Source organism: Gorilla gorilla, chromosome X (assembly GCF_029281585.2).
Source record: "Gorilla gorilla gorilla isolate KB3781 chromosome X, NHGRI_mGorGor1-v2.1_pri, whole genome shotgun sequence".
NCBI lineage: Eukaryota > Metazoa > Chordata > Mammalia > Primates > Hominidae > Gorilla > Gorilla gorilla.
The window spans coordinates 92,390,696-92,418,313 of record NC_073247.2 but is presented as its reverse complement, the minus strand read 5'-3'; the positions used below and the strand labels follow the sequence as shown (position 1 = coordinate 92,418,313).

The window sequence follows — 27,618 nt, the reverse complement described above, 5'->3', positions numbered from 1 at the left end:
AAACACATTATATATACACATATGACTGAAATGTCTTGCTTCATCCTATAATAATTCTGAATAATGTAGCATACGTAAATTATGAATGGGCAAATTCTTGCAACCCAGACATTTCTTTTTTTTTTTCAGGAGGTGAAACAATTTTATTTTACAGTTGGCTTTAAAATCACAAAGACACTTACTTTTTTCATATAAAAACATTAGTACAGATACCTGTACTTTCTAGAAAGTGATTATATAGACATCTCAAAGAAAAATGTACCCCATTATATATGGTTTTAGTGAGGTTGCTTAGAAAAAACTCACATCTGGACTGATTCCTAAAACATACCATTCCACCACCATTCTACTGATGATTAGTATCATCAGTATGTCTTCCAGCATTATTACATATTTGATAATACATACATAGGCTGGCTTATCACTTAATGTTCCATTGGTTCATCAGCCTTTTCTGCTGGTTAATCAGCAGGTTGAGCAGGCTTTGCCTTTCTCTGTGGCCTTTCTTCAAGACCTTCCAGGATTGGAGACACATCATCATCATCATGATAGATTGTAAACTCCAAATTATTACCAGCAATTCCAATGGAAACATTTTTGTAGTTGTGTCCTGTTCTGCAGGAATTGTCTCTCTTAAGGCATGCAGACCATGTTTAACCAGTTCATTTAAATTGTATTCCATAAATTTGGACATATGTCTCTCCAAGTAAGTACGAGCTGACTGAGAACGGGCCCCAGTGGACGTAGCTCTGTAGTCAAAATAGTCAGCAGATGACCAGGTTTGGAAAATGTGAGGCCCATATCATTATAATCAGCAGTAAGTAGCCTAACACCATATGGTCTCCAGCCATAATGTTGTGTCGTTATTTGGGTCTTGCTTCCAATTAGAGATACAAGAGAAGACACAGGAAATGGTCTATCAGATACAAATCTGGAATCGAAACACTCCTGGCACATAAAATTACATAACAGTCTACCATCATCAGTAAGCCCTGCAGTTGAGATACCAATATGGTTGTCAACATGGAGAATTTTTTTCTGATGAGCTGCAAGCTCCGATGGTGCCCTTTTCAATGCAACCAATACTGCATGGGTTTTTGATTTCAGACCAACTGTGGCTGAACCTTGTTTAACAGCTTCCATTGCATATTCAGTTTGATGAATCCTGCTCCAGACAATGATATCATTGTCATACTGGTTTCTAAACGTGGTTCCAGCACAGGTCTGGTTGCAGCCTCTGGCAAAACTGAGGATCAAGAAGTTGCTGCCTAAACTATTACTCTGCGTTGTACAGAGAAGTCTGTGGGACTTTGCAACCCAGACTTTTCAGCACTGTCTTTAATTTGATCACAAGGTTTACAAAATAGGAGAGTGATCAATATTAGTGGAAAGTGGATTAAATATGTATAAATATAGTTCTATGTTGACTTTCTTTTGGGGAATTTATTCTCATCTCCTACTCACCCCTACCCCCCACCTAATTTGCTTTATATATGTTCCTTGTGTGTTTACTGAGCTTTTCCTTTTTTAAAATTTATTGTTCTTCTCTTTTACAGAATGATTATGAGCCTAGCTGTGGGCGTTCTTTACGCAGGACACAACGCAAACGTCAGCATACTTACCAAACACGGTCCAACATAGAGCATAATTCACAGGCATCATGTCAAAATTCAGGTGTACAGGAAGACTCAGACAGCTCCTCAGAGGTTATATATATACTATTATTTATTTGATGTAGTTTTTTGTTTCCCAGTTTGTATCATCCATTTGGGTTTAAGGGTCACTTCTTTAATAGAAAATTATTTTAATTATATTCTTATAAGAGATTTGTTCATTAATAATACATTTAGTAGGTATATTTGGGCATATTTAATTCATTTAGATGTCTTGGATTTGTACCTCAGATGCTGTCTTGGTGAGGGTATCAAATATGCCAGCAAGAGTTTGACGTTGAGACAGTGAAAAAAAGAGTAAGAGGAAATCAGCCTATAAATGGAAAGGAGCGAAATATAAAGAGCATTAATAAGTTACACAGTTTCAGAACTGGTTGGCTATCTAATCAACATAATGTACACACGTTTTGTTATTATTGACTTCACCCCTCATAGAGATCATTGAATGTTGATTTTTCTCAGACCTACCTTTTTCATGGTAATGAATAAAGAGCATAACTTCTTTTCATCTTGTTCTTCTGTTCTCCAGTCTTTTTGTTCTCTTAACAGCTTTCATTGTTAGATGCATAATGAAGGTTTAATCATGCATTGACAATATATGGTACTCTCATTCTTGTGCCATTCCCAATTCCTTTTTTTTTTTTTTTGAGATGGAGTCTCACTCTGTCCCCAGGCTGGAGTGCAGTGACACGTACTTGGCTCACTGCAACCTGTGCCTCCCGGGTTCAAGAGATTCTCCTGCCTTGGCCTCCCCAGGAGCTGGGATTACAGGCATGCGCCACCATGCATGGCTAATTTTTGTATTTTTAGTAGAGCCAGGGTTTCACCCTGTTGGCCAGGCTGATCTTGAACTCTTGACCTCAGGTGATCTGCCCACCTTGGCCTCCCAAAGTGCTAGGATTACAGGCGTGAGCCACTGCACCTGGCCCCATTCACAGTTCTTAAACTGTTATCAAAGATGTCCTACATTCATGCCCCACCCCCACCCATATGAAATCTTGATCTTAAAAGAATGATCACTATTCAGGAACTGATGCTTCCCCCACCCTTTAAAAAAAAAAAAAAAAAGACAAGAGTCTTGTTCTGTTGTCCAGGCTGGAGTACAGTGGCTCAATCTCAGCTGACTACAGCCTCCACCTCCCAAGTTCAAGCAATTCTCCTGTCTCATCCTCCCAAGTAGCCAGGACTACAGGTGCATGCCACCATGCCCTGCTAATTTTTGTGTTTTTAGTAGAGACAGGGTTTCACCATATTGGTCAGGCTGGTCTCAAACTCCTGACCTCAGGTGATCTGCCTGCCTTGGCCTTCCAAAGTACTGGGATTACAGGGATGAGCCACTGCACCTGACCTGATGCTCCCTTTTAAATGTAATGTGATAACAGCATTGCGGTTGTACTTTTAAAACAAATCCTAATCTTAGTAAATATTTATGGTTAAAATGGTTTTTTTGGTCATATTGTGCATCAAACTAATGCTAGAGTATAAGGCAGTGGGTGAGGGTATAGATAAAATAGGAAGTGAGTTATTACCTAAACTGGAGATTGTGTACATGGGTTATCTATATATTTAAAATTTTACATAAAAAAGATAATTAAAATTTTTAATGGAGAGTAATTATATTAACTCGATAGAGACATATAGGCATTTTGAAAACAATGTTTCTAATCTTGTATTTAAGAGGGTTATATTTGGACTCAAGAAATCTATTGAGTCTTTGAAATCACAAAAAGATGTTTTATATCAATAAGATAATGATGCTAGAAATTTAGAAATACCTAGCAGACTTAGTTGTGAGTTACAGATATACTTAGAATAATGATTATGTGCGTTTTAAGAAGAACATTTTTTGAGGGCAGAATTCAAAAAAATGCTATAAAACAGGTAGTGGTTTTTTAATTAGAAATACATTAGCTGGTAATATCCATATATCTTAATTGCTGGCTCTTTGTTGTAGGAAGATGAAACTGTTGGCACAAGTGACGCTTCGGTAGAGGATCCTGTTGTTGAATGGCAAAGTGAAAGTTCTTCCAGGTAGTTTTAATGGTTTTAATTTGGTTAAAATTATTGAACAGTTTTAATATGAAATTATGTTCTCGTAGGAAATTGGTAAAACCAGAATTAAAATAGTGTTTTATAGTAGAAAAGGTACTGGCTGGAAGCCGAGAGACCTGATGTGATCCTGGCTCTCCCAATATCTTTCTGATGTCACTTTGGGCCTTTTAGTTTCTTCATCTATAAAATAAGATTCTTTTTAAATCCAAGATTCTACATCTTGGCAATTATATTCACCCTCTGCATAATGATGTTTCAGTCAATGATGGAGTGCATATGACTATGGTCCAATAATGAAGCTGAAAAATTCCTGTCACCTAGTGACATCATAGCCATTGTAACACTGTAGCACAAAGTGTTATTCATGTGTTTGTGAGGATGCTGGTGTAAATTAACTTGCTGAACTGTCAGTCATACAAAAGTTTAGCATATACAATTATGTACAGTATGTAGTACTTAATAAACAACTATGTTACTGGTTTATTTACTATGCTATACTTTTATATTATTACGTTTTCTTCATTTCATTTTCTATTCTTTTAGAGATGGTGTCTTGCTATGTTGCCCAGGCATGCCTTGAACTCCTGGGCTCAAGCAGTCGTCCCACCTCAGCCTCCTGAGTAGCAGGGTGTACAGGTGCACACCAGTTTGCTCAGTTTATGCTATACTTTTTATTGTTATTTTAGAGTGTACTTGTCCTACTTGTAATAAATTATTAACTGTAAAATAGCCTCTGTCAGGTCCTCAAAGAGATATTCCAGAAGAAGGCATTATTATCATTGGAGATAAAAGCTCCATGTGTTTTTGTCTCTGAATACCTTCCGTGGAACAGGAAAAGATGTGGAGATGGAAGACGGTGATATTGATGATCCTGACCCTCTGTAGGCTTAGGCTAATGTTTGTGTTTTAGTTTTTAAACAAAGTTTTAAAATTAAAAAAAAATTTAAACCTTAAAAATGGAAAAAACCTTATAGAGTAAGGATATAAAGAAAAAATTTGCCGAACGTGGTGACTCACTTCTGTAATCTCAGCACTTTTGGAGGCCGAGGTGGAAGGATCACCTGAGGTCAGGAGTTTGAGACCAGCCTGGCCAACATGGTAAAACCTGTCTCTACTAAAAATACAAAAATTACCCGGATGTGGTGGTGGAGGCCTGTAATCCCAGCTACTTGGGAGGCTGAGACAGGAGAATTTCTTGAACCCGGAAGGCAGAGATTGCAGTGAGCCGAGATTGCGCCATTGCACTCCAGCCTGTGCGACAAGAGTGAAACTCTGTCTCAAGGAAAAAAAAAATACGGCTGTACAATGTGTTTGTGTTTTAAGTTAAGTGTTATTACAAAAAAGTCAAAAAGTTAAAAAACGCTAAAAAGTATAAAGTAAAAATGTTACAGCAAGCTGATTAATTTCTTGTTGAAGAAAGAAAAATATTTTTTATAAATTTAGTGTAACCTAAGTGTAGTGTTTGTAAAGTCTTCAGTAGTGTACAGTAATGTTCTAGGTCTTCACATTCACTCACCATCACTCACTGACTCACCCACGGCAACTTTCAGTTCTATAAACTCCATTCATGTTAAGTGCCCTATGTAGGTATACATTTTTAAAAATCTTTTACATCATATTTTTACTGTACCTTTTCTATGTGTAGATATACACTTAGCATTGTGTAGATATATACTTAGCATTGTGTTACAATTGCTGACAGTATTCAGTACAGTCACATGCTGTACAAATTTGTAGCCTTGGAGCATTAGGTTCTACTATATAGAATAGCTGTGTAGTAGGCTATACTGTCTAGGTTTGTGTAAGTATACTCTGTATGATATTCACACAATGACAAAATCACCTAATGATGCATTTCTCTGAAAGTATCCCCTTTGTTAACTGACTCATGACTGTGTATGACTGTATATGTATTTATTTCAGTTTTAAAACAATCCCACTTCAGCATTTCCAAGAATAAGATGCTTTTTTATTTTAAAGAAGCATTTGTGATTTTGGACAGGGATTTTAATTCCTGTTACAGGAAACTAAGCATTATAATTATAATATAATCCTTGGATAAAGTATACTTCATCCAAGAAGCATTTCATTAAAATTACTTAGATAATGGTCGAAATTCTGTATTGATTTTTTTTTTTTTTTTTTTGAGATGGAGTCTCACTCTGTCACCCAGGCTGGAGCGCAGTGGTACACTCTCGGCTCACTGCAACCTCTGCCTCTTGGATTCAAGTGATTCTTCCCTCTCAGCTTCCTAAGTAGCTGGGACTACAGGCGTGTGCCATCACACCCGGCTAATTTTTGTATTTTTAGTAGAGACGGGGTTTTGCCATGTTGGCCAGGCTGGTCTCGAACTCCTGATCTTGTGATCTGCCCATCTTGGCCTCCCAGAGTGCTGGGATTACAGGTGTGAGCCACCGCGCCTGGATGATATTTTTTCTCTTAAGTTAGAAAAAAATCCAGCCATGTCATTTATAATGCTGTTTGCTTACAGAATGATCTTTCGATTATTAAGTAAAACTACTCCTTTTCTATACTTAGGTATCCATAATTTTGATTTATTTACAGTGACTCATCAAGTGAATATTCTGATTGGACAGCAGATGCTGGAATAAATTTACAACCCCCAAAAAGACAAACCAGACAGACAACACGTAAAATATGCAGCAGCTCTGATGAGGAAAATTTGAAGTCCCTAGAAGAAAGGCAGAAGAAACCTAAGCAGACTAGAAAGAAGGTTTGTAACTTTATAAGGTATTTTGTTTTTGTTATTTTTTGTTTTTTGCCTTTGATAACTTAAATATTTAATTGTAACATTGACTTTTCTCCAAAAATAACATTTCATCTGAGAAAGTAAGTAAAAGTAGTTTGACTTCAAAATGTAAAGAATTTTTGAAATTTTTCTGTTATCAAAGGTAGAGGCTAGAATGTTTCATTATAATTTGTTATTCAAACATATTCACAATCATTTGTTAAAACGTAGCAATGTCCTAAAATAAACTACTGTCTTAACAAAATTATTATTCTTGTTAGTTTTATCTGACAACATTATTATTCTTGTCATGCGGTATTTTGAGTCCTCATTTTTAACATTTTTAACTTGTAACATGGAAGAGTATGATAAATTGTATAGGACTCTCCCTCCATTCCACTATGTTTTTTGGTGTTTTTTTTAAAGAGATGGGGTCTTGTTATGTTGCCCAGAGTGGAGTGCAGTGGCTATTCACAGGCATGATCATAACACACTGCAGACTCGAACTGCTAGGCTCAAGCAATACTCCCACCTCAGCCTCCTGGTTGGCTGGGACTACTGGTGTGTACCACTGTGCCTGGCTTACCTTTATGTTTTTATTTCATCCCAATGACAGTTTCTTTTCCCCACTATAGATTCATTTAAATGATTTAAAGACTTGGTGTATGTAGTTATTTTAATTTTAACTTCAAAATTGATTATAGACACATTCTGTAGTCTTTTGCTTTAGTAGACAGTTATTTTCTTGATTATCACTATTTTATTGGCAAAAACTTATTCTTACATTTGAATTCACGTGGTAGTCAAGGGACGTATGTAAAAGTTATGGTTTTCAGGTAGTCTATAGTGTCAAGTTATTACTTGTCAGTTAAAATTTAGTAAAGTGATTTTTTATTGGCAGAAAAGTTGTATATAATAAAGCAAAATCATTCAAATTTATATACTTTAGGTTTCATTGTAAGCTGAAATTTTTAATCTTCTCTACCTACTATTTTTCATACTATTGTTCATGTGTTTTATGTATTGGAGAACTGTGTTTTATACATATACTTTTCGTGTATTTATGTTTTAGAAAGGAGGACTGGTTTCTATAGCAGGTGAGCCTAATGAAGAATGGTTTGCCCCTCAGTGGATCTTGGATACTATACCCCGACGTTCCCCATTTGTCCCACAAATGGGAGATGAGGTAATTATTCCTGTTATAACCTTTTTCTGTGGAGCCTCAAGAGCACTAACTTTAATCAGTCTTAATATATTTATATTCCTAATTCCATTATAATAATATATACAGTGTCTTATCTGCTCTGCTCAATTATATATTTCTTGTGGAAGGGGACTGAACAGTATTAATCTTTGTATCCTTTGTAGGGCCTGGCACAGTAGCTTCAGTCTATTAGATGCTCATTGAATATTGAGATAAATTAATCAGCTTGTGCAGTCATAAAAATAATTGGCTTTATTTTCATCTGAATTGCCACTTAGTAGAATTGAGTGGTATTTTGAGTCCTCATTCATGTTCCAATATTTATTTAAAAAAAAAAAAAAACACGTTCAACCTGATAGAAAGTATACAAGAAGGTATTTACTCCTTTAAATGAGCAGGCGAATGCAATTTTGCAAACAGGTCTTTCTTTCTGAGTCTGTGATTGATGAGTATAGCCATATTTATTATTGGCCAGTCAAAAATTAATCAAAATTCTACCTGGTAAAAAATTTTCATTTTATTATGAAAATTATCGTAACATTGGAACATTAGAACTCTTTTTGGCTTGGATATTGTCTGATATACTAATTTTTTTTAATCGATTAAATGTTTTTACACAGTTTTAAATTTAAGAGTGTTAGTAGAAATGTAATATTGTCATTGCAGCAGCAGAAGGAGCAAAACCTTGCAAGTAGGCTCTAAACATTTTGGGAACAATAAAAGTTTTACCAAACTTTTCTGTAATTGCCTGTTATAGAGATCTTATATCAGAGAAGCTATCAAATAGCCTTACAAATAAATTGTTACCTGCTGATTATCTTTAGCTATTTTAAGATGTTTCTTTTGATATTTTCTTATAGGTATTGGACTTCTGAGTAATGCTTGTTTGCATAGTTATGTTAATAAATATTTTCTGATGAATGCTATACTTAAAAACAGAGAACTTGTAAAATTTTATTGGCATATCTCAAATCACTATTTCTTATAGTTGTTGCCTGTTTTTATTTTCTGGAGGCAGAAGAATTATCTTAGAAAACTTTATAGAACAATATAAGGATCTATACACTAAGACCTAATGAGACTCCTGTCTAAGGACCATTTTTCTCCATTCTTTGGTGGAATTCCTTTTCCTCTATGTTGTTAAACTTACTACATCCTTATATGCTTCAAGACTAATGTGTATGAGGTGAAGACAGTTCTTCAGGTAATGAGGAAGATGTATGTAAACCAGACAGTGAATATGTAGAGAATGTTTTTAAAGAAATTATAAAGGCAAACATACACTTTTTATATAATTGATTTTTTAATGGCAACATTACTTTTTACTTCATCTTAATATTAAGCCTTCATTGTCTTGCCTAGATATCCCTACATACAGATCATTGCTTCTTAAAATTATCATTTTCAAGGTCTAATTCAAATACTAACTTTTCCAGGATGTTATCCTTGTTTTTCATTGGCCAGTCCCTCTGTGCTCATGGCTTTTCTACCTAAATTATTTTTCTCTTCTGATATATAATGTATTCTACCTTGCATTATAGTTATATATCTACATGAGTTTCCATATCCTAGAGGAAATGGTTTTATGCCTTATCACAGCATCTAGTGCCTACACATAGATGTTCAATGATCAGTATTTGTGGAATTCAGGAATGAATATATAATAAAGGATATCTTAATGACGTGTATTATTGGTTTTTAACCCTTACAATTATTTTATTTACTAATTTTAAACCTTTTTTATTTTCTGCTCAAATTTTTAGCTATTAGAAATTCTGACCTAGTATTGATTGGTAGAGTATGTTAATGTATTTTAGAAATCTCATAATATGGTATTTTTTGTTACTTTCTTCTATTTACTTATCTCTATCACTACTTTTTTTTTTTTTTTTTTTTTTTTTGACGAGTCTCGCTCTGTTGCCCAGGCTAGAGTGCAGTGGGGCTATCTCGGCTCACTGCAACCTCTACCTCCTGGGTTCAAAGCGATCCTCCTGCCTCAGTCTCTGGAGTAGCTGGAATTACAGGCGTGCACCACCACGCCCGGCGAATTTTTGTATTTTTAGTAGAGACGGGGTTTCACCATGTTGGCCAGGCTGGTCTCGAACTCCTGACCTCAGGTGATCCACCAATCTTGGCCTCCCAAAGTACTAGGATTACAGGTGTGAGCCACTGTGCCTAGCCTCTATCACTGCTTTTAAATTTGAGGAAAAGAAACTTTTTGTAATAAATATAGAAAATGATAGTAAATGGTGACTTAAAGAGCTGAAGAATTAAGTAATTGAATTCATTTTCCTTCCATAATATGCCAGTTCTGACGTGAACTCTTGTAACAGGCAACTTTTAATTTGTCTTGAAATTACTCCATTTAGTAACCTGTGATTTATACTGTTTATATGAAATGTGTAGACTGAATATTAGAATTTTGATAGTTAGAATGTCAGTTATAATTTGAAGTATAGTACAGTTGTCCTTCGGTATCCACTCAGAATTGGCTCTAGGACCCCTTACAAATAACAGAATCTACAAGGACATTATATAAAAGGCATAGTATTTGCATATAATCTATGTACATCCTCCTATATACTTTAAATTATCTCTATATTACTTATGATACCTAATACAATGTAAATGCTATATTAATTGTTGTTATATGATATTGGTTTTTTATCTGTATTATCATTTATTTATTTATTTATTTATTTATTTATTTATTTATTTATTGACAGGGAGTTTTGCTTTTATTGCCCAGGCTGGAGTGCAATGTTGCGATCTCGGCTCACTGCAACCTCCGCTTCCCGGGTTCAAGTGATTCTCCTGCGTCAGCCTCCCTAGCAGCTGGGATTACAGGCATGTGTCACCATGCCCAGCTAATTTTTGTATTTTTATTAGAGATGGGGTTTTGCCACATTGGTCAGGCTGGTCTCAAACTCCTGATCTCAGGTGATCCACCTGCCTCAACCTCCCAAAGTACTGGGATTAAAGGCGTGAGCCACCATGCCCGGCCTAATTGTATTGTTATATATATATATATATATATATATATATATATCTCAAATATTTTCAATCTGCAGTTGATTGAATTTGTTGATGCAGAAGCTGTGGATATGGAGGGGCACATATACTTTAAAATATGACCAGTTTTGTGTACATTTTCCATGAATCTGCTTCTTCAGCACACTTATGAAGCTGATTGAAGGGAAAGGACTGTGTTTACTGTGTTTATATGATGTGGTACTGAGCACAGGGCTACATAGGCATGAATACTGAATTAACATCATTTGAAACCTTTATTGTATAAAGTCTTTCAATATAATTATTTCTTTCTGCAAACAGAAGAGGATGTTTGTAGGAATGTATATTGGACATACAGAGTTATATAGGATGCTGCTGTTTAATTCCTTATGTTTTCTGTTTTAGCTTATCTATTTTAGGCAAGGACATGAAGCTTATGTTCGGGCTGTAAGGAAATCAAAAATATACAGTGTTAATTTACAAAAACAGCCATGGAACAAAATGGATCTCAGGGTAGGTTTGCCAAATTCATAAGCTATGCAATGGAAGTAGCTTTGGAATTAAATTGCTTACCCATAGTTTTTTTCCTCAGTTTTATGCATATTTCACTGTTGATTGTGTATCCAAGATAAGATGATGATCTATACTCTTGTAGAACTGAATATTATGGATCACATTTTATACGTTTCTCAAAATTTGTATGCTATTTTCTATTGTCTAGTCTATACTAGTCCATAATTAGAGCAAAGCAGGAGTTCCCCTTTGTGGATATTTTCCCTAATCAGCAACTTTTTACCTTCTGGAGCCTCCATAAGCTGAGTGTGTAGACTATAAACACTCTCAAGGTTCTGACAGCTTTGGTATATTTTAAATATGATAAATCACAAGAAGCCCAGAAAGTTTTGGTGTTTTGTAAAATAGCTGTTTTGATATATTACCCTTGTAGCTACATATATAATACCCATGTGGCTCCATATTTTATGGAGAATGATTTTGTCAATAAATATTTCATTCATTTGTACCTATATATGTGTATATATATATGCACACATGCACATACAGACAGACATAGGTATACATACACCACCATTTCTACCTAGGTTTATGTGTGTTTCATTTTGGTTTTCTGAATAAGAGACTAAAGGGCCATTTTATGATAGTTTTCCAGGTAAATGAAGAATTGTGTGATGATTCTTGACAGGAAGGATATAAGAGAGGATATGTATATTTATTTATTTATTTTGCAACGGAGTCTCGCTCTGTTGCCCAGGCTGGAGTGCAGTGGCCCTATCTCGGCTCACTGCAACCTCTGCCTCCTGGGTTCAAGTGATTCTTCTGCCTCAGCCTCCTGAGTAGCTGGGATCACAGGTACACGCCACCATGCCTAGCTAATTTTTCGTATTTTTATTGGAGACAGGATTTTGCCACATTGACCAGGCTAGTCTTGAAGTCCTGACCTCAGGGTGATCCACCCGCCTCGGCCTCCCAAAGTACTGGGATACAGGCATGAGCCACCGTGCCCAGCTGAGAATATGTATATTTATTAAGATAAAGATTTGATTTAGATGTTTGTAAAACTTTTTATTAATGTCATCAGGTGCTAAAGTAGCTTATCAAGTGAGCTTTACATAATTATCTTCTGGAAGATAAGGACAGCTCCCATCTATTCTTCATCAAGTAAAAGTTGAATCTTTTTTAGAATCAGAGGATTCAATAAAACATGTGATTTCTTACTCTTTTTTTTTTTTTTTTTGAAGACAGAGTCTTGCTGTGTCACCCAGGCTGGAGTGCAGTAGAGCAATCTCGGCTCACTGCAACCTCCGCCTCCCAGGTTCAAGACATTCTCCTGCCTCAGCCTCTCGAGTAGCTGGGATTACACGCACCCACCACCACGCCTGGCTAATTTTTGCCTTTTTAGTAGAGATGGGGTTTCACCATGTTGGCCAGGTTGGTCCCGAACTCCTGACCTCAGGTGATCCACCCGACTTGGCCTCCAAAAGTGCTGGGATTACAGGAATGAGCTACCACACCCAGCCAGGTTCTTACTTTTTATCCTAACCTTGTTGTCCTAGGAAATCGTGAAATTGTAAAATTGTCCTAGGAAATTGGTAAAAGAGCTTGGGCTTTGGAATAAGACCTGGATTTCAATTCTAGCTTTGCTATATGCTAATATATAACTTTAAGCAGGACCCTATACCTATGAAGATCAGTTTTGCCATCTGCTAAATGTGATTAATAATCAGTAAATGTGTATGATTGTTGTAAGATCATATCCAGAATCTATAAGGAACTTCAATCAACAAGCAAAAAAACAAACAATCTCATTTAAAAATGGCAAAGGACGTGAACAGACACTTCTTAAAAGAAAATGTATAGGCGGCCAACAAACATATGAAAAAATGCTAAAACATCACTAATCATTAGGGAAATGCAAATCAAAGCCACAAGATACCATCTCACACCAGTCAGAATGGGTATTATTAAAGAGTCAAAACAAACAAACAGATGCTTGTGAGGTTGTGGAGAAAGGAGAATGCTTATATACTACTGGTGGGAATGTGAATTAGTTCAGCCACTGCGGAAAGCAATCTGGAGATTTCTCAGGAGACTTAAAGTAGAACTACCCAAATTCCATTACTGGGTATATACCCAAAGGAATATAAATTGTTCTACCATGAAGACACATGCACACGCATGTTCGTCACATCACTATTCACAATAGCAAAGACATGGAATCAATCTAGATGCCCGTCAGTGGTGGACTGGATGAAGAAAATGTACATATACATCATGGAATACTGTGTAGCTATAAAAATTGAGATCATGGCCTTTACAACAGCATAGATGGAGCTAGAGGCCATTATCATAAGTAAAACAGCTGAAAAACAGAAAGTCAAATACCACACGCCCTCACTTACAAATGGGTACTAAACAGTTGGTACAATTGGACATGTAGATGGAAATGATAGACATTGGGGACTCCAAAGGAAGGGAGATTAGGAGGGGGATAGGGGTTAAAAACTTAGCTATTTGGTACAGTGGTTACTATTTGGAGGATGGGTACACTAGAAACTCAAACCCCACCATTATGCAATATATCTATGTAACAAACCTGCACGTGTACCCCATGAATCTGAAGTAAGACAAAAACAACAAAAAAGATAATGTTGTAGACATTAAAATATGTAAGTCTTCACCCCAAACATGTATACGTACATATATACCTGGATGCTTACATACTGTATTTTTGCTAGGGGAGTGATTTTTAACCAGAGCATCATACTGCACTAGGGAGTTTTTCCAAAATAGATATATTACCGAGCTATACCCCAAACAGAATTTGATTCTATAGGTGTAGGATTTCGGATCATTAAATTTGAAGCATTTCCCCAGGTGATGTGGCTGCTCATCCTTGGTTTAGAGCCTTGCACTAAACTACAACCTGCTATTAGGAGTTAAGAGCCATGTCTTATTACCTTTAACACTTAGTGTAGTGCCTGGCATTTAGAGAATTTTCAGACAATAAATTGTTCAAGTAATAATGAAATATTATACAAATGTTAAGTAATTATATTGAAAGTAATAATTTATTGGTATTCTCATGAATAGGAGCAAGAGTTTGTTAAGATTGTAGGAATCAAATATGAGGTTGGCCCACCCACACTGTGCTGCTTGAAGCTTGCATTTCTGGACCCAATTTCAGGCAAAATGACTGGAGAATCTTTTTCCATTAAGTGAGTAGTTATCTCTGGGTCTCTGTTTGAGTGTGTGTATTTTAATACCTATTGTATATTTTACAGAGTACAGTGCTCAATGGGAGAGAAAACACTATAGCATTCTTTACTACAGGGTTTAGAATTATAAAGATCAGAGTTTAATTCCTAGTTTATTTCTCCGTTTTATTTATATTTGTGTGTGTGTGTGTGTGTGTGTGTGTGTGTATTTATGTTATGGATAGTTACATAGATAGGTTCATAAGCAAGTTACTTAACCTCTCTGAATTTATGTCTTCATTTGTAAAATGGAAATGCTAATCTCTTCCTAAAGATTGTTGTGAGGAATCAAAGACAAACCTTTATAATTCCCTAATTGAATGTTTGAAACATGGTGGTTGCTTTCATTTCTGTTAATAATAATAGGAATAATAAGTCAGAGGCTCTTTATGTGAAGTTGAGTTTAAAACGTAAGGAGATTAAAGAACATTAATTCATACTCCTTAATATAAAATACCTCATTAAGGTTTATAAACCTGTATTGGCATCTTTATATTTTTAAAGTAATATGGCAGTAGGCAGGGCACTCCCAAACAGGTCAGAGAAGGTGATGTTTAAGTAAAGGCATTTCCAGGGACTGTGAGATTTGCAAACTTTTCTTAATGGGTCTACAATAAACATATATCCTTGGACATTTAATAACATATATTGTTATATCTCTATATTGATTCATATGTGCTTTATTTTCTGTATAGGTATCATGACATGCCGGATGTCATTGACTTCCTTGTGCTACATCAGTTTTATAATGAAGCCAAAGAAAGGAACTGGCAGATTGGTAAATATAGAATTGTTGTTTAATAACTATTAAGCTTATGTACAGTAAGTAACTTTTTAACTGTTATTTAACAGAAAGAAACTAGCTTATCATTTAGCTGAAAAAAGCTACCAGAGAAACTAGAAAACTTAAGTTAAAATTTCCTTTTAGTTATTTCTTATGCACATTGTGTGTGGCATATAATCTCTAAACCTTCTGCAAATACCTACTCTATTAGTATACAAACAGGAATATAAAGAAAATTCTCAAATGTCTGTTGCCCTAAAATAGAGCACTTTACACTTAGGTTCTAAAACACATGATTACTGATTGTGATTTGTTTCCTTTTTTCCTTCCTCCATCCTTGTTTCCCTCCCTGTCACCTTCCCACCCTCTTTTGCTCTTTTACCCTTCTTTCTTTTCTTTTTTGATTATAAAAAGCAGTATAGCAATAATGTAAAGGAAAATATTTTAAAATTTAAATAAATTTGCTTATAGCTCTATTGTATAACAATACAATACAGAACATAAGGATTTTTAAACTGTCTACTTTTTTGCACACTTAATTACTTAGGCCTGAATTTTGAAAATCTAATTGTAGCCATATGTATTAGTTCATTTTCACACTGCTATAAAGATACTACCTGAGACTGGGTAATTTATAAAGAGAAAATCATTTAATTGATTTCACAGTTCCACATGGCTCAGGAGGCCTTAGGACATTTACAATCATGGCAGAAGGCAAAAGGGAAGCAAGACCTTCTTCATATGGCTGCAGGAGACAGAGAGTTAGAAGGGGAAGTGCCACACTTTTAAACCATCAGATCTTGTGAAAACTCACCATCACGAGAACAACATGAGGGAAACTGCCCCCATAATCCAGTCAGCTCCCACCAGGTCCCTCCCTGGATGTGAAGGTATTAGACTTCAAGATGAGATTATGGGGGGGACACAGAGCCTAGCCATATCATTCGGCCCCTGGCACCTCCCAAATCTCATGTTCTCATTTCAAAACCAATCAACAGTCCCCCAAAGTCTTAACTCATTCCAGCATTAACTCAAAAGTCCATGTCCAAAGTATCATCTGAGACAAGGCAAGTCACTTCTACCTATGAACCTGTAAAATCAAAAGCAAATTCGTTACTTGCTAGATACAGTGGGGGTACAGGTATTGGATAAATACTCCCATTCCAAATGGGAGAAATTGGCCAAAACGAAGGGATTGAAGGCTCCATGCAAGTCTAAAATCCAGCAGGGCAGTCAAATTTTAAAGCTCCCAAATGATCTCCTTTGACTCCATGTCTCATATCCAGGTCACGCTGATGCAAGAGGTGGGTTCCCATGCTCTTGGGCAGCTCCATCCCTGTGGCTTTGCAGGGTATATCCCCTTCCCCAGCTGCTTTCACAGGCTGGCGTTGAGTGTCCGCAGCTTTTCCAGGCGCACGGTGCATGTTGTCGGTGGATCTGCCATTCTGGGGTCTGGAGGACGGTGACTCTCTTCTCACAACTCTACTAGGCAGTGCCCCAGTGGGGGCTCTGTATGGGGGCTCCAACCCCAAATTTCCCTTCTGCACTGCCCTAGCAGAGATTCTCCATGAGGGCTCTGCCCCGGCAGCAGACTTTTGCCTGGATATCCAGGCATTTCCATACATCCTCTGAAATCTAGGTAGAGGTTCCCAAACCTCAATTCTTGACTTCTATGCATCTGTAGGCCCAACACCACGTGGAAGCCATCAAGGTTTGGGGCTTACACCCTTTGAAACAACAGCCTGAGCAGTACCTTGGCCCCTTTTAGTCATGGCTGGAGCTGGAGCAGCTGGCAAGCAGAACACCAAGTTCCAAGTGTGCACAGAGCAGGGAGGCAGCCCCAAGAAACCATTTTTTCCTTCTAGGCCCTGGGTCTTGTGATGGGAGGGGCTGCCTTGAAGAGCTCTGACATGCCCTGGAAGACATTTTCCCCCATTTTCTTGGTGACTAACATTTGGCTCCTAGTTACTTATGCAAATTTCTGCAGCTGGCTTGAATTTCTCCTCAGAAAATGGGTTTTTCTTTTTTATCCTATAAGTTATCATGCTGCAAAATTTCTGAACTTTAATGCTCTGCTTCACTTTTAAAGATAAGTTCCAATTCCAGACCACATCTTTGTGAATACATAAAACTGAATGCTCTTAACAGCAGCCAAGTCACCCCTTGAATCCTTTGCTGCTTAGAAATGTCTTTTGCCAGATACCCTAAATCATCTCTCTCAAGTTCAGGTTTCCACAGATCTTAGGGCATGGGCAAAATGCTGCCAGTGTCTTTACTATAGCATAGCATGAGTGACCTTTACTCTAGTTCCCAATAAGTTCCTGATCTCTATCTGAGACCACCTCAGCCTAGACTTCATTGTTCATATGACTATTAGCATTTTGGTCAAAACCATTAAACAAGTCTCTAGGAAGTTCCAGACTTTCCTACATCTTCCTTGATTTACAGCCTGCCTTGAAGATCTGTAATATAAATACTAGTATGAAGAGATTTTTAAAGAAAGCTAAAAGCAAGATAGAAGAATCAACTGCATTTATGTACATATGTAATACAATAAGAAGTGTGCCTAATGATGATGCTAAGTAATTGAAAAAAGTTAAATTATGCTTGGTAGTATTTATTTAAGATGTGGTCATATGTAATTTATTTCAGAAAGATTTCCGCCACTTGGAAATCAAAATACTTAAAGAGGTTAAAATGTAAAATAATCACTTATCTCGAAAACCTAGATGGAAGCTTCTTATAATGCTAGATACAATGTTACTTCTGTTGTCAACAAAAAGTAGTAATTTAGAGTGGGAACAGAGCTAATATTCTCAAGAGCATCCTTTTAAGAATTTTAAAACATTATAGGTGATAGATTCCGCAGTATAATAGATGACGCCTGGTGGTTTGGGACTGTGGAGAGTCAGCAGCCTTTTCAACCAGAGTATCCTGATAGTTCTTTCCAGTGTTACAGTGTTCAGTAAGTATGTTTATGATCTTTTATGCCTAATATGACATTGTAGTAGTATGTGGACTTTTAATAGCTTCCATCAGGAGTAATGCCCTTTTATCTGACTTATCTAGTCTCACAATACCTGTACCTCTAAAGAAGAAATTTGATGGTAAAATGCTCAGTTCTTCCCTTGTTTTAGTCAAAGCAAAGTTCTTTGTTTTCTTTGACTAAAACAAAGGAATAACTAAACACTTTATTGCTACCTCTTTTGTTGTCTGCATTTTCTATTAACTATTTCTACTTTAGACAAGAATTGCAACTATTTTTTAATGGGAAATATGGAAACTAATTTACTACTTAAAGTAATTGTTATTGCTGGAATATAGCCATGAATATTAGTACTTAGTCTTTTGTTTAGTCGTATGAATTCTAGGCAGAGGTGGTTGCATCATGTTTGGAAGTACTATTTGTTTGCAACATTTACTTTAATTATTCTTGAAAATCCAGAGTTGTAAGATTGCTAATGAATGAATCCTCTCAAGAATGATAGACGAAATGTTTATTCTCTGAGGACTGACTTTTAGTCTCCATATTGACAAAAAGTAGGCTTTCTGCCCTCTAAGTTTCATAGTGATGGACCATGTTTTCTCTATTAGAAGTTTATTGTTATCTGTATGTAACCAGAGTTGTACTTTCAAGACAACTGTATTGCCCTTTTTCAAATTTCACCCCCAAGAAGTCATGTAAAATTGTGGTAGTATATGAAAGGAAGTACTATATGATTAATTTGATTTGCATCTTGTTATTTTTTAATAGCTGGGACAATAATGAGAGAGAAAAGATGAGCCCATGGGATATGGAGCCAATTCCAGAAGGAAGTAAATATGTTTTTAAAAAATGAATTATAATTCTTTAAAAGTAAAATGATAATCACATGATATTGGAAAATAATTTTTTCTAATTTTTTTTTTTATCTTATACCTAGCTGCCTTTCCAGATGAAGTTGGTGCTGGTGTTCCTGTCTCCCAGGAAGAATTGACTGCTTTGCTATACAAACCCCAGGAAGGAGAGTGGGGGGCTCATTCCAGAGATGAAGAATGTGAACGGGTTATTCAGGGCATCAACCACCTTCTTTCCCTGGGTATGATGAATGTGAAAAAATTTTAGGAGCATGCAGGAGAGCTAGGAAAATCAGCAGAAGTTTTAAGTTCTACAGAAGGATATGCAGTTTCTCACTGTACACTTCAGTTTTAACTCAAGAAGCACAGTGATTCTAGTTTTAATATTAGCAGTTTTATATGCTTGGCCAAAGTAATAACTGATAATTTTTTGTTTAGCAATCTGGGGGATAATAGTGAAGGTAACTGTGTAAGTGTCTTTTTCCTTTTTGAATCACTTTGATTCTCTAGCTATTCCTGAGCCTGACTTTGGATGGGTTTCTTGGTAAGGACAGTGGATGAGTAATGTATTTTACCCACATGAATAGTTAAATTTGCTAAAACATGTCACTTGAGAAGTTTGGCATTTATCTAAGAAAGACAGAAATCTGAAGTTAAACCCAGTGCTCCTCTAATTTTGTTTTACGTGATTTGAACCAGTGTATCATGCATGATTCATAGATATGATGTCCAAATATAAAGAATAATGTTCTGTTTGTATAATGGAATCCTCATGGTTTTAGAAAAGTAGTATATCACCCTCCCTTCTTGTTTATATATGAATAAATGTTTGTTACCATGAGATGTTAATGTCCTTTATAGCTACCTTATTTGATTTTCATAATTTTGTAGATTTTGCCAGCCCTTTTGCTGTTCCAGTGGATCTCAGTGCCTACCCCTTGTATTGTACTGTAGTTGCTTATCCAACTGACCTCAATACCATCAGGCGGAGACTTGAAAATCGCTTTTACAGGTCTGTTTTTTTTTAATCACTTATTATAAAATTTATAGCTTTATGGCTTTTGCTTTCCTTTTTGAGATCTGCATTTCCATAGTATAACATGATCATCCAAAAGACCCACACCAAAATTTCCTTTAAAAATTTAGAACATTAATTTCCCTTTATTTAGTAGATTCTCACTCTTGGGGATAGAGAAGAAAGGCTGAGAGGAAAATATGGGTAGTACAAATGGTGTGTAAAACAAAAACTACATTTAACTTTAGTTTATTAAAGGCAATTTAAGTGGTTTGTGGATTCATCGTTATTAAGGTGCTACAAATTTGGAGCATGTTTAAATCCTCTGTTGGAGAATTTGGTCAGAGTTAATTAGATTTAGTTACCAGCGCTGAAATATATACAGGAAAGGAGCCAAGTAATTTTTTTGTTTTGGTTGGGATGAGAGATGATTATGGGAAGGTTGTAGAGGGCATATCTTGGTCCCTCTGTCATCCAAGTCTCCTACTGACGACAGTATTCCATGACTGGTTAATCTGCCTTTGCAATTGAGAACTGGTTGTATTTTTATAATATATTATTTTGATTTAATATTTATATCATAAAAGTAATTAGATAAAAATCTGTCATTTTTTATAATCTGTTTTTTTTTCTTGCTCTTCTTGGCTCTTCCCCTGAAAACTAAACTAAACATTCTTTTGACCTTGTCAAATGACTCTTTACCCATAATGTCCTAGGTCAGTTCTATTTGAAGTTTTGTATATACATTCCAGCGGTTCAGAATCCCTGCTTGTGCTTTAAATACTGTAACTATATCATCTCTTTTTAGTGCTCATGAGTCAAATATATTGAGTTATATGCATATTGGAACACCTTTGACACACTGTGTTTAAGTACATATTTGTTCCATATTGTATGTTCCTAAAATATACTTTAAATATATTAGCCAAGGCTAACAGAGTATTTTTTCTTTCACAGGAGAATATCAGCATTAATGTGGGAGGTACGCTATATTGAGCATAATGCCAGGACTTTCAATGAGCCAGACAGTCCTATAGTTAAAGCAGCTAAAATTGTAACTGATGTCTTACTTCGATTTATTGGGTAAGAAGCAGTTTTAGCTTCCAGAGAGTCTAACTTAAGGTTTTTAAAAAATTAATTTTAAAAAAATTAATTGAAAAATTGTAAAAATTACTGAAGCTATTGAAATGACTTGTTTCTTAGGGATCAGAGCTGTACTGATATACTGGATACTTATAATAAAATTAAAGCAGAAGAACGAAACAGTACTGATGCAGAGGAGGTAAGAATCACAGCACGATTAGTAGGAATGAGTTACTTTTCTCTTATTTGAAGTACAGTATTATGTGTAAATGTTGTAATTGGCCATGAACAGCAAAACAGATTTTTGAAATCTGGCTGAATACCGGCGTCTTTTAAAGTGCACTTAGATGGCATATACCAAAAATAAAATAGAGCTACAGGGTTTATTCAGAGACAGGTGGCCAGTCATCATATTTGACACAGTGGATGTAAGTGACGAGAAATCAACACTTTATTTTCCAACATTTAGAAACAAGACAAGTGCTCAATATTTTAAAAGAATGCTTAGTTGATGGAAATTTCAGTAAGGATTTTATTTTCTATATGCTGTATAGAAAATATTAAAGTATTTTAAAGTTTCAGGCTTGAAAGTCTAAATTTTTGGTAGTTTCATGAAATTATTACTCGATTTCCTTTCTGAAAATTTATAAAGATAAATCAGTCTCTTCTGAATGAATTGGAAGTAGTACTCAGCAGACCCTCGTATTCCTGATTTTCCCCACTCATCTATGTTTCTAATTTACACAAAGCCGTATTTGACTGGAGGTTATGATAGAAACAAAAACCAAAATAGAGGTTGGAACAATATTGGAAAGTGATAATTCACAAATCTTTACTGGAAAACAATTCATCCCAGGGATGAGTGACTCACATATGCTAGATTGTGTTGCAGTGGCATGAGATATTTTGCATGTTTATATTATTTATACCGTTAATCTCCAGAATGGTAAATCTCCAATGCTGTTTTTTTTTTTTTTTCATGAAAATGTGTCTGACTATGAAATATATTATTGCAGTTAAATGTTACTTACATAATAAGGAAAACATGATATACCAATTACATATTATTATAGTTTCTTAAAACCTAAGAAAAATGTATCACTAATTTTTTTTATATTTTCTTATATATTCCTTATATTTTCTCTGACCTTTCACATAAATATATTTTAGCTCAAAATTTGATGTAGCAGGAATTTCACCTCAGAGTAGCACTGTTTGGGTTAAAATAGAAAACTTAAGTAAAAATGTAACTCAACAGCTTTATTTTATTAGAAAGGAGTACCAATATCTCATGAGCTATTTTTTATTTTCTACTACATATTACCCAGTGTTTCACCAGCACTAGTGGTGCTTGGGTCTTGACTCTTCATATTAAAAAATTATCCCTTAGAGAGATACTTAACTGAAATAGATCTCTTTTCTATAGGAAAATATAGATGCATATTATATGAGACCTATTTCTTGAAATGTCAGTGGAGTAATCATGAATAATTAATAATTGTATATTAAATAAGCATGTCATATAGAATAAGGTTTTTAAAAAATACTAACACTTAGATACAATTTTAGCAAATGCCAACCACTACACTGTTCCCCTCCTTTCCGATTCTTGTTTAAAGAGAAACCTTGTTTAATTCTTCTTCCAGTATATTTTCCAGCTTGTACACTGCATATTGGGAAAGTTTGGCGTGAGTCTCCCTCTATCTTTTGTTCTACTTGCTGCTCCAGTGGGGAAAGTTAACTGTGATTTTATTTCCCATTTATTTGTAAATGTCCATCTAATTTATATGACTTTGAATGTAACTTAACGTCTTTTCCCACTCTTCCTTTTTAATTTAGGGTACAGAAATGGTTGATTTAGATTCAGACGGTCCTGGTACTTCATCTGGAAGAAGGGTGAGTAAATAAGTGAACTGCTGAGGAGATATGTTTTCAGGTTTCCTGTGTCAGTGATCCCTAAGACCAACCCCATATTTGGAGAATTGCTAGAAGGATTCTTGCAACTAAGTATATTAGGTATGCTCATTGATAATATTTATTAGAGTGATGCAGTAAGGGTACCCAGTTGAGTCATGGGGGAAAAGACACAGGCAGAGTCTGGAGAAATTTATGTACAGGCTTCCTTATGCTATTATTATCTTTCCCCTGTGAGGGGTCACATATTACACTCTTTTTCCAGCATGTGTGTGATTAGAGACTCAGTCCCCAAAGATTTTACTAGGGTCTGGTTATGTAGGTACCCTCTGACTAGCACATACTAAGATTCCAGATTCCCAGAAGGAAATCAGGTATTCAGCACAAATCACATTGTTTATACTGTCTAGGTGCAGTAAACTGTCTTAATAATTTAGGAAGCCATTCAAATGCCAAGTTCCCAAATGCCAGCCAAGGGCCAACCTTGCAAGCAAATCCTGGCCTGCTATGTTAACTCTTTTGTGCAGACTTCTGCTCTATAATAATTAGACATGTAGTTATTTTACATAAGGGACAATATATTTTGAAATACTGAAAGAGATCGTAACAAAATCAAATGGTACAGAACAGAATTTATCATGACCACAAAGGATTTCTGGGAAAAAAAAATCATTCAAGTGTTCTTTTGAGAAAAATATGATGCCATTGTCAAGTTTACTTAACTACCGGCAAATATTAAGGCTCTATAACTTGATCTTGTAGAGGAAAGAAGCATTTGTTCCTCTGTACATTATTTGAAGTTCAGATTTGAGTACTAGAATTCTTGCCATTTCCATGAATATAATGTCTAGGTTTTTTTGCTCATTAATTATTTTTGCCAGGGAAAATACTGTCTAATTTAAACTAAGAAACTAAAATAGCAGCTGCCCTATATATATATACAGATAGGTATATTAACATTAGAGACTCATGAGAAAATCAACTGAGTTAAGGAAAGATCTTTTAGATATAACTCTATTAAAATCTGTAGGTCAAATGCCGAGGCAGAAGACAGTCTTTAAAGTGTAATCCTGATGCTTGGAAAAAACAATGCAAGGAACTATTGAGCCTCATTTATGAACGTGAAGACTCGGAGCCATTTCGACAGCAAGCCGATCTTCTTTCTTACCCAGTAAGCATACAGTTGTTTAAATAATTGTCAGTATGATAATTTCCCATAAATGTCCATGCTAAAATCTAGATAAGAGCAATTTTCTCACCTCTCCTTTCCTTTCTTTTTTTCCAGTCTTTTGATTGTGAAAGTAGTAGTGTGATTAGTGTGATTTTTTAAAAAATGTCATTGTGTCTTCAGTGTGTAAATTATACAGTTGTAAAACAAAAATTTGAATCAGAATTCATTTGCTGTTCTTTCCGACTTTTATTTCAGACGTTTATTTAATACATTTTACTAACCTCAAATACACCTCTGTACACTGTAGATGTTTGGTGACATGTCAATCCTGTGTAATTTATACTGAATGTGTTATCAATATGGCCACTTAGAGTAACCAGTATACCAGTATGACTTTTCTTTTCTTTTCTTTTCTTTAATTTATATATATATATTTTATTATACTTTAAGTTCTAGGGTACATGTGCACAACGTGCAGGTTTGTTACATACGTATACATATGCCATGTTGGTGTGTTGGTGTGCTGCACCCATTAACTCGTCATTTACATTAGGTATATCTCTTAATGCTATCCCTCCCCCCTCCCCCCTCCCCCAACCCCCAACAGGCCCCGGTGTGTGATGTTCCCCTTCCTGTGTTCAAGTTTTCTCATTGTTCAATTCCCACCTATGCGTGAGAACATGCAGTGTTTGGTTTTTTGTCCTTGAGATAGTTTGCTGAGAATGATGGTTTCCAGCTTCATCCATGTCCCAACCCAAATGTCCAACAATGATAGACTGGATTAAGAAAATGTGGCACATATACACCATGGAATACTATGCAGCCATAAAAAATTATGAGTTCATGTCCTTTGTAGGGACTTTTCTTTTCAATAAAGGTAAAAGGATGAGAACTTTGATTGTAGGATTTCTTTCCTGGGAGTGTATCTATTCATTGAAGTAGTATAGATAGCAAATCTATTTTAACTTTCTCAGAGAAGAGATACAGCACTATTTTAGAAATACATCAGACCGTCCTATGAGCTTACTACACATTGGTCTTCTCTGTATACTGTAGGTCTCAGTTGGGAAAAAATATCATTCAAGTAAGGAACGAGATTGTGTTCAACAGAACTTGTTTGCTTGTAGGGAGTTTGGGTAAAATAAATTAGTCTTGTGTTTTTCATAGCAAAGGAGAATGACGAATGTACAATTCCTTCACCTTAAAGTACAGCCGATAAAACATGATTCCAGTGTATGGATCTTTGAGACTTAAGTCATAATCGTATTACACGTCTTGATATTTTGTTATAGTTGTCTGGAAACCAGTATATGTTCTTCACCCTAATAGGGTCATCAGGAGCAAGAGGGAGAATCCTCAGAGTCTGTTGTTCCAGAAAGACAACAAGATTCATCTCTTTCTGAGGTAGGTCTGGTAGTCTCTTAAAAGACATATTGATTGTTTTTACTTTCTAAACTCTCCATACTGTACATGAATCTTATAGTTTGTAAAGACTGCCTTCTAACTCTGCTCCCTTTTTACCTTTGTTTGATTTTTTGGTCATTTATTTTTTTGTTCCTCTTTCTGAATCAACATGTGTTCTCAAGATTGTTCTTTGTATCCTCCTTGTAAATGTTTACTTTTTTATGTAGATCTCAAGCTACTGCAGCAGAGTAGAAAACATCAATTACACAATATAATTGTGTCTGTATTGCAGCTGATTATTCCCACTGGGACTTCATTCAGCAAGCAGTCTGAGTCTTTTAAATTTTGGTCATCATACTACACAAGTTCTAACATAAGCCATACTGTGTTAGAATATACTTCTGTTTTTTTATGATTTAAGAAAATAAGATATATTTAGGACGTTTGTCATTTCTTCTCATACTTTGAAAAATATTTTCTCTCTTTTTATAATACCATTTATCTGCCCCTTCTGGCTTTTTGGCTTTTTCCTAGGAGGGAAATGTGGAGATTTTACTTCTTGATGATTCTAAATACAATAAGGGATCTAATACTGAGTATGGTTTTCACTCTGAAACTTGTTTTTGAGGCTTGTAGCATATATAGGAATTAAATTTCAGATGTAACTCCATCTGATAACCCTAGGAAAATCTTTACTGGATTTAGGTTAAAATGAAATCTTTCCTCTTCCCTAATCAAAATCAAATGAATTATGGACCTATAAGATGGAAGACCTTCGATGAAGCAAAGGTATCACATTGATTTAAAATCAAGAAGGAGAAAGGCACAAACATGACCAATTTGACCCTGACCCTTAACTAATGACACTTAAGTAGAATGTTCTAATAGCAAGGAATCGTGGAAATATGTGCCTAATTTGTAGAGTGGAACAAATTAATGATATGTGAATAATCCCATCTTTTATCATTAAACAGTGTGCTGGGGTTTTGGAGGTTGTATCAGCCTTTAAGCAAGACATGGAAGCTGTAGAGATGAAGCCAACGGCTATGGATTTTCTATTCTTTACCTTCATAGTTATTTACGGTTATTACTGTGGTGTGAGGGCTAAGGCTTGCCCACAGACTTATGCTGTTTTTATGAGCCACCAAAAGATGTTTTGGGGTTGTGGGGAGGTAGTTGGCACATTGAAAAGCAATGTGTTTATTTCATAGTGGATCGTAGTAGGTGATACCAATTTTAGTCCCATTGTATTCCTTAATATTGCTGTGCAGTTTCAGTATTTAATAACACATTCTTCTTTGTAGGATTATCAAGATGTTATAGATACTCCTGTGGACTTCAGCACTGTGAAAGAAACTTTGGAAGCAGGAAACTATGGTAGTCCTCTGGAATTTTATAAGGATGTTCGCCAAATATTCAACAACTCCAAAGCTTATACCTCTAATAAAAAGTCAAGGGTATGATTATTAGTTGGGTTAATTATCAGGCAGTTTTCTTTAACCAGTTACTGAAAATTGATCCTCAGTATCTTTTTTGAAACATGGATTGCTTCTTAGGCATGCATAAAGATACATTTAGCAGTCATTCTGAAATTAACCACCTTTTCCTTTCTCTTACTTGTCTCTTTACTCTTTAGTAATAAATATTTATAGGTACCAGAGAAAAAACAAGGAGAAGAGAGGTAGTAATTTAAGTACACTTTAATATGTCTAATAAGTGACTTAATAAATAGAAAGGTGATTGACAGTGTTGATTTATGTGAAATATTTTTATTAGCTCTGAACATGTATGTTCCATTTATTCTAACAAATAATGAACCATCTTGGGAAGTTGTAACTGCTTATTTATACTCACATTTAATATCTTCCCTATTTTTGTCAGAACTTAAAGTATATTAAGTTTTTCTTTTGAAATCACTGGTATCTGATTAGCTTTTAATCAGTTGCA

At 35.4% G+C, this 27,618-nt stretch overlaps 1 protein-coding gene and 1 pseudogene across 1 annotated transcript in view; one reads left to right on the top strand and one right to left on the bottom strand.

Annotated features, from left to right (window-relative positions):
- The window catches only part of BRWD3 (bromodomain and WD repeat domain containing 3), a 140,310-nt gene that overhangs the window by 98,595 nt on the left and 14,097 nt on the right, over positions 1-27,618 (top strand). Inside the window, exons 21-37 of the mRNA XM_019019638.4 lie at positions 1,557-1,706; positions 3,628-3,704; positions 6,291-6,459; positions 7,547-7,660; positions 11,096-11,203; positions 14,300-14,424; positions 15,159-15,241; positions 18,101-18,212; positions 19,002-19,063; positions 19,171-19,326; positions 19,976-20,096; positions 21,057-21,182; positions 21,303-21,381; positions 23,022-23,078; positions 24,127-24,267; positions 25,597-25,671; positions 26,976-27,128. Of these exons, the coding sequence (XP_018875183.1) occupies positions 1,557-1,706; positions 3,628-3,704; positions 6,291-6,459; positions 7,547-7,660; positions 11,096-11,203; positions 14,300-14,424; positions 15,159-15,241; positions 18,101-18,212; positions 19,002-19,063; positions 19,171-19,326; positions 19,976-20,096; positions 21,057-21,182; positions 21,303-21,381; positions 23,022-23,078; positions 24,127-24,267; positions 25,597-25,671; positions 26,976-27,128 (1,908 nt within the window). The remainder of the gene's footprint in view (positions 1-1,556; positions 1,707-3,627; positions 3,705-6,290; positions 6,460-7,546; positions 7,661-11,095; positions 11,204-14,299; positions 14,425-15,158; positions 15,242-18,100; positions 18,213-19,001; positions 19,064-19,170; positions 19,327-19,975; positions 20,097-21,056; positions 21,183-21,302; positions 21,382-23,021; positions 23,079-24,126; positions 24,268-25,596; positions 25,672-26,975; positions 27,129-27,618) is intronic.
- On the bottom strand, positions 426-1,453 carry LOC109024640 (proteasome subunit alpha type-1-like; annotated as a pseudogene).